The sequence below is a fragment of the Brassica oleracea genome, chromosome C7 (genome assembly GCF_000695525.1).
Source record: "Brassica oleracea var. oleracea cultivar TO1000 chromosome C7, BOL, whole genome shotgun sequence".
In the NCBI taxonomy this organism is placed as follows: domain Eukaryota; kingdom Viridiplantae; phylum Streptophyta; class Magnoliopsida; order Brassicales; family Brassicaceae; genus Brassica; species Brassica oleracea.
This window is the reverse complement of record NC_027754.1, coordinates 28,627,903-28,633,149: the sequence shown is the minus strand read 5'-3', so window position 1 is coordinate 28,633,149 and position 5,247 is coordinate 28,627,903. Positions and strand designations below refer to the sequence as shown.

Genomic DNA, 5,247 nt, shown 5'->3' with positions numbered 1-5,247 from the left:
GCACGATCTAAACGACATCTAACAATTACTGCCCCTTTGCCCTTGCCATGACAACTTATTTCCTTTGACCGGGAACTCCAGTAGACCACAATTCCTTATCATATTATTAAAAGGAACAAATGAATTCGCACTTCGCAACCCTCCACCTTCTTTTTCATGATTTCCGGTGATCTCATTTAAATCACCAATAATAAACCAAGGCTCTGATCGCGAAATTCCATATCTAGTTAAACATTCCCACACTTGTTCTCGTAATTCTTGAACTGGGTCTCCATACACAAACGTCATATATACCATTTTCCCAAGAGCCACTGCTTCCACATCTATCATTCGATTACTTGAATATAACACATTAACCTGATACTCATTATTGTAATAAAGCGCTAATCCACCCCTTCACCGGATCCAATGTGACCAAATTATCGAATCCGAAATGACCTTGAAATTTCTGGACAAACTCAAATTCTTGCTTTGTTTCCGATAAAAATAAAAAATCTGGCTTATGTTTATGCCATATCTCCGTTAAATAACTTATCGTCCACTTACTTCTCATCCCTCGGCAATTCCAACTTAGTGCTCTCATTTAAAAAATATATAAAAAGCTCATTTGAGCTGTCGAAATTGGGTGTAATGATACCCTGTATTATCCATCTCCCAAAGTAAAAATCCTCTTCTCCACGTTAATATCTTCAAGCTTATTAACATTACCCTGACCCTAACCCATAATAATTTTCCTTTAAAACTCCAATAAAAACCCTTGTATATCCCATGAAAAAATGAAATATTAAAGTAGTCACTAGCCAACAACAATTTCCTAATATCCAAACGTCTCTTGGAACTCCTGAATCTTTCGAATATCCACACTTCCTGTAAGAACAACGCATAGAACACAAGCACCAGTGGCCGCAGAGTCAAAAAGAACTAGTATGACGAAAATGTAAGGTAATTCCCGATCCATATAAAACCAATACCAAACACAAAACAAAACCATTGAGGACCAATACTGATAAAGTATTACTAAAACATCATCATGATCCCAATTAATAATAAACAATAAGACCAAAACGACATTATTGATTACTATTACCCACATAACCCAACAAGTAGCCAACTTATTAACCGTGAATTGCCTAACTCTGATTCTGCCATTTAAGAGCAAGAGTATCAGTATTGTGACCTAAGATGCACTCTTCCCGAAACCAAATGAAACCTCAAACCACATAACCCGACCCATGTTTCTGCAGTGTAGTAGCCATCGAGATTGCACCTGCAGTCGAGTAGAGAACAACCCCATTAACATCGAAGCCAAACCCTCTGCCCACGAAATACGTAGAGAACCCAAACATCTAGATGCAATAATTATGCTTATCTGATCAAAACAAACCCAACACCAATAATCCAAATAGCAAATTGTATTTCAATGCATGATCTTGCATAGAGATCTTACCCAACACCAAAACAACAATAAAAAAACCTTGAAAAGTAAACACCCCAAACCCTGCTTGCTAGAAACTAGTAAGACTTGATCCATAAATTCATTCTTCAAATTTCCAGAGTTCAGGCTTGACGATCCCTTGCTCTCCAATTGCTTGTTTGCATCCCCTTTGCGAGTCCCCGTCCTAACTGCAGCACGTTTACGAGGGGAGACAAGCACTGCTGCATTCCTCATCTTTGTGCTTCCTGCTACATTGATTGATGACTTAAACAAGCTTTTACGAGTCCCCTGTTTCTGTGCATGCTTCGTTGCTTCCTTGTTTTTTCCTTCTGCGCCATTAGCATGTTCCCCTGCCTCCTGAGTTTGATCATCCTCTTCGTAGCCCACAATCATCTCCTCTATTTCCTCCTCAGATACTGCCGGAAGAGCATCTATCGCCTGCGCATCTAAACCATGTTCTAGCAATGCTGCTTGAAACTCATCCATTTCCATCCCATCCTCCTCTTCTCCTTCAGGAGCTCTATCACTCACGACAAGGCTTTGAATTTTTTGTAAGCCCTCCTCTCCATCAACAGGATCAAAGATCACCTCCATACCGGCCGCCTGAGTCTCCGCAAGTGCAGCTTGAAATTCCTTGGAAACAGGAGCCAAAGCTTCCTCTTCCGCCCTCTTTATCTCCCCTTCCTCCCGTGTTTCTTCCCGTATCTCCTCCTGCCCATTTTGCCCTTCCACACGACGTGGAGATGCTTGAAGACGCACCTCCTGTGTCGCAACAGCTGTTTCCTCTCTTCTTGATGATCTCCTTTGCGAACCTCCTGCATCACCACGAGAATTCCCATTGTATGAAGAGGTTCTCATATGACCCCTCTCCGCTGTCTTCACTCATTTATGATCATAATCTTCAGTCACTTTGCCCTTCCCCTTCCCAGAATAAGCTCGACTCTCCCTCTCTCTGTTTGGTTGATTGCTATTTCCATTGATAACCACTCCCTTATAACTCCGGGCTCTTTCATCATGTTTGCCTACCTCGTGCCATCCCCCTTTTCCATCTTGCAGCTCCCTACTCTTCTCTGAGCTCGTCTTTATGTTCTTAGGATCCAGAGGACACTTCTCATCCTTATGGCAAAGGCTGGAGCAAAATTCACAAAAGCCAAAAGCTTTTCATACAGTAGAGACACCAGAGCTTCCTCACTCTCGTAAAACTTTGTTATAGAAACATATATTGGAACAAATCCAACTCTATAATAAAGTTATTCTATTTTAAAAGAATATATAGAGTAAAAAATATAAATGGGTTGGAGACGCTCTATTTAAGATAAAAATATAGAAGAAAAAAATTATAAGTTGTTGACAAAGAAACATAAGGTTTGGGCAATTTCAAGCCACTATTTTATGGATATTTTAAACAATAACGTTTTTTCAATACCCTTGGCAACAAAAAGAAAAGAAGTTCAACTTTCAGGAGACTCACCTTTTTTGGAAGTGAAGAGAAACAAGAATAAAGAAAGGTAAGCAGCAACACCAGCAGCAGCAACAAAATTTAAATTCAGTGTTATTGGAACATATAAGCCATGTCCGGTATGTTTCAAAAAAGTTGGAAGAAATATTCTTTTATGTATTTTCAAGGCTGTCCCGAAGCAACATTTGGAGTAGACTCCTCCTGTTTATGCGGTTGCAGCTGTTGCGGCTGCGATTCAGAGAGTTTTGAATCGTGTTCTGGTTGGTCTAAATCCTTTGGTGATTCAGAGAGTTTTGAATCCTGTTCTGGTTGGTCTAAAGCCTTTGGTGATTCAGACAAATGAACACTAGCTACTTCATCAACCTCTTTTTTCTTCTCTTCATCTTCTTGAGCCCTTCCAACTTTCTCCTTCGCCTTTTGTCCGACTTCTTCTGCAGCTTTGCTCACTTTTTCAAACGCACCAGCAACCCACGTGGTACCAGTCAAAACATACCGGTTTTTCATTATGGAGGAGCCAGCATTGCTCACTGTTTGCTCGGCTGCAGCTATTGCTGATTTGGTTTTCTCAGTGACTTGAAACTTCTGATCAACTTCTTTGACTTTCCCGCTCACAGCAGTTGTCCCGGTGTTGATTTTCTCAGTGAACCCGATTCTCTTGTCGAAGGATGTGACTTTAGCTGAAGCTGTTGATGTTAGCTGATGCTTCTCATCGAGGCTTTTTGCTTTAGCTATTGCGTCTTTCCCAAGAATAAACCCTTTTGAAATCATATTGCGGACGACATCTTCAGCCTTTCTGAATACTGATACATCTTCCTTTGGAGGAGATGATGATGATTTGTCGCTCTCTTTCGATGATTCCTAAGGAGACAAAAATTGAAAGTCACACGAGAGTTTTTGTTGTTCAAGAAATGGAATTTTAAGGAGCTTACAATGGAAGCTAAAGCATCAGGAGGTAGTTGGTAATCTGGTGACATTGTGACCGTGACCGATGAATCAACAATTGTCGCTCCCTGCAAGCAAGATCAACATCGAAACAGAGCGGTCTGGAACTTAAAAGGTGGTCGTGTGCAAATATATTTTTTATTGAACATCAAATGCATGTTAAAAAGATTCAGTTAGGGGTCTCAATTTTATATAAAAAAATCATTTTAAATCGGAGTTTTGTTGGATTACGTAGCTTTCACGTTATAAAAAGACGAGTCATGCATGAAACAAAAGTGCTACCAATATAGTCAGTGAACAAGGGTTAAGAGAAAAAGAGAAGTTTACAGTGAGGAGAAGTGCGGTTTCAGCTCCTTGTAAATCTTTGAATGTAACATATGCTAACTTAGAACCTCCTTCATTCTCACTGTAGAAACCAAACCCAATGTTTTGTAAGAACACATAAGAGTTTAATTTCGAGTGAAATGTAGTACAAAGTAAAAAGAACCGACCTTTGCATCTCGAGGTGAACAATCTCGCCGGAAAAAGAAAAAAATTCTTTGAGTTCTCGTTCCGTTACTGCTAGAGAAACATTGCTAACTTTTACAGTTACCATCTGCAAATAGAAACAACGAAATTTTCTTTTAGAAAAAAAGAACAGAACAATGTTAAGACTATCATTGCTAAAGTCAACGAAATTGTCTGATTATGAATCACCTTTGCTTTGATTGTTCTACAAGTATTTAACTCCAAAGGTTAAAATAGTTTCATAAAATACTAATCACATTTTTAATGATTATAGGATCTGATTTCGAAAGGTCCATACATTACAATATTAATCGAAACCCAATACTAATCCCATTTTCAGTAATGTAACTCCAAAAATTAACGATTCTCGACTTGGATTTGGCCAATTTCAACAGATCTTTTCGCATCAGCCGATCCCAACCATACCAATTCGAGACGAATAAGAAACTCTGGATATGAAAAGCTCACCGGCATTGCTGAGAGACGCTTAGAGATCTGATGTAACGGAATATTTTCTCTTTTACCAGCGACGAACGAATTTGAAGAAAGAAAAATAATATGTTGGTGTGAGAAACAAAAATGTGAGTTCTATTTATACTGAGAAAATGGCACGTGTGACCGTCCGGAAAATTCTTCTCTCGCCGGCGACTTCATACGTTTAAAGGGGGGGGAGAGAAGGTTGTCGTGCGTGGAGCTTTCGATTTGTCGGGAACGATTCCATTTAATCAAATAAATAACATATATTTTATACAAAGACGTGGCATAATCACTTTATCCACCAATTACTATCTACCACGTCGGACGTGGCCAAGTCGTTTCCGACTAAAAGTAACCTCATCATTGAATATCTTCATGTAATTAAAATTTCCCCTCGTTGACAAAAGAATTAAAATCCCCTCCCCCC

At 39.4% G+C, this 5,247-nt stretch overlaps 1 protein-coding gene across 2 annotated transcripts; it reads right to left on the bottom strand.

The window, feature by feature from the left end:
* Positions 1-2,847: 2,847 nt before the first annotated feature.
* On the bottom strand, positions 2,848-5,026 carry LOC106304524 (binding partner of ACD11 1). Of its 2 annotated transcripts, none has more exons than XM_013740927.1 (5): positions 4,770-5,026; positions 4,328-4,431; positions 4,164-4,242; positions 3,824-3,904; positions 2,848-3,752 (listed from the first exon to the last, which is right to left on the bottom strand). In XM_013740927.1, exons 1-5 carry the CDS (start codon positions 4,815-4,817, stop codon positions 3,057-3,059), a joined length of 1,008 nt encoding a protein of 335 aa, XP_013596381.1. In that variant the 5' UTR covers positions 4,818-5,026; the 3' UTR covers positions 2,848-3,056. The 2 variants fall into 2 exon arrangements, with proteins under 2 accessions (XP_013596381.1, XP_013596382.1); XM_013740928.1 differs by having other exon boundaries at positions 4,812-5,026.
* Between the last annotated feature and the right edge of the window lie 221 nt (positions 5,027-5,247).

Excerpts from the sequence above, each read along its gene's own strand:
- LOC106304524 (XM_013740927.1), bottom strand. The coding sequence starts at position 4,817 with ATGCCGGTGAGCTTTTCATATCCAGAGTTTCTTATTCGTCTCGAATTG. Across the intron at positions 4,432-4,769 it reads TTCTTATTCGTCTCGAATTG|ATGGTAACTGTAAAAGTTAG; the intron begins GTATGGTTGGGA and ends TTCTATTTGCAG. Across the intron at positions 3,905-4,163 it reads AAACCGCACTTCTCCTCACT|GGAGCGACAATTGTTGATTC; the intron begins GTAAACTTCTCT and ends TCTTGCTTGCAG.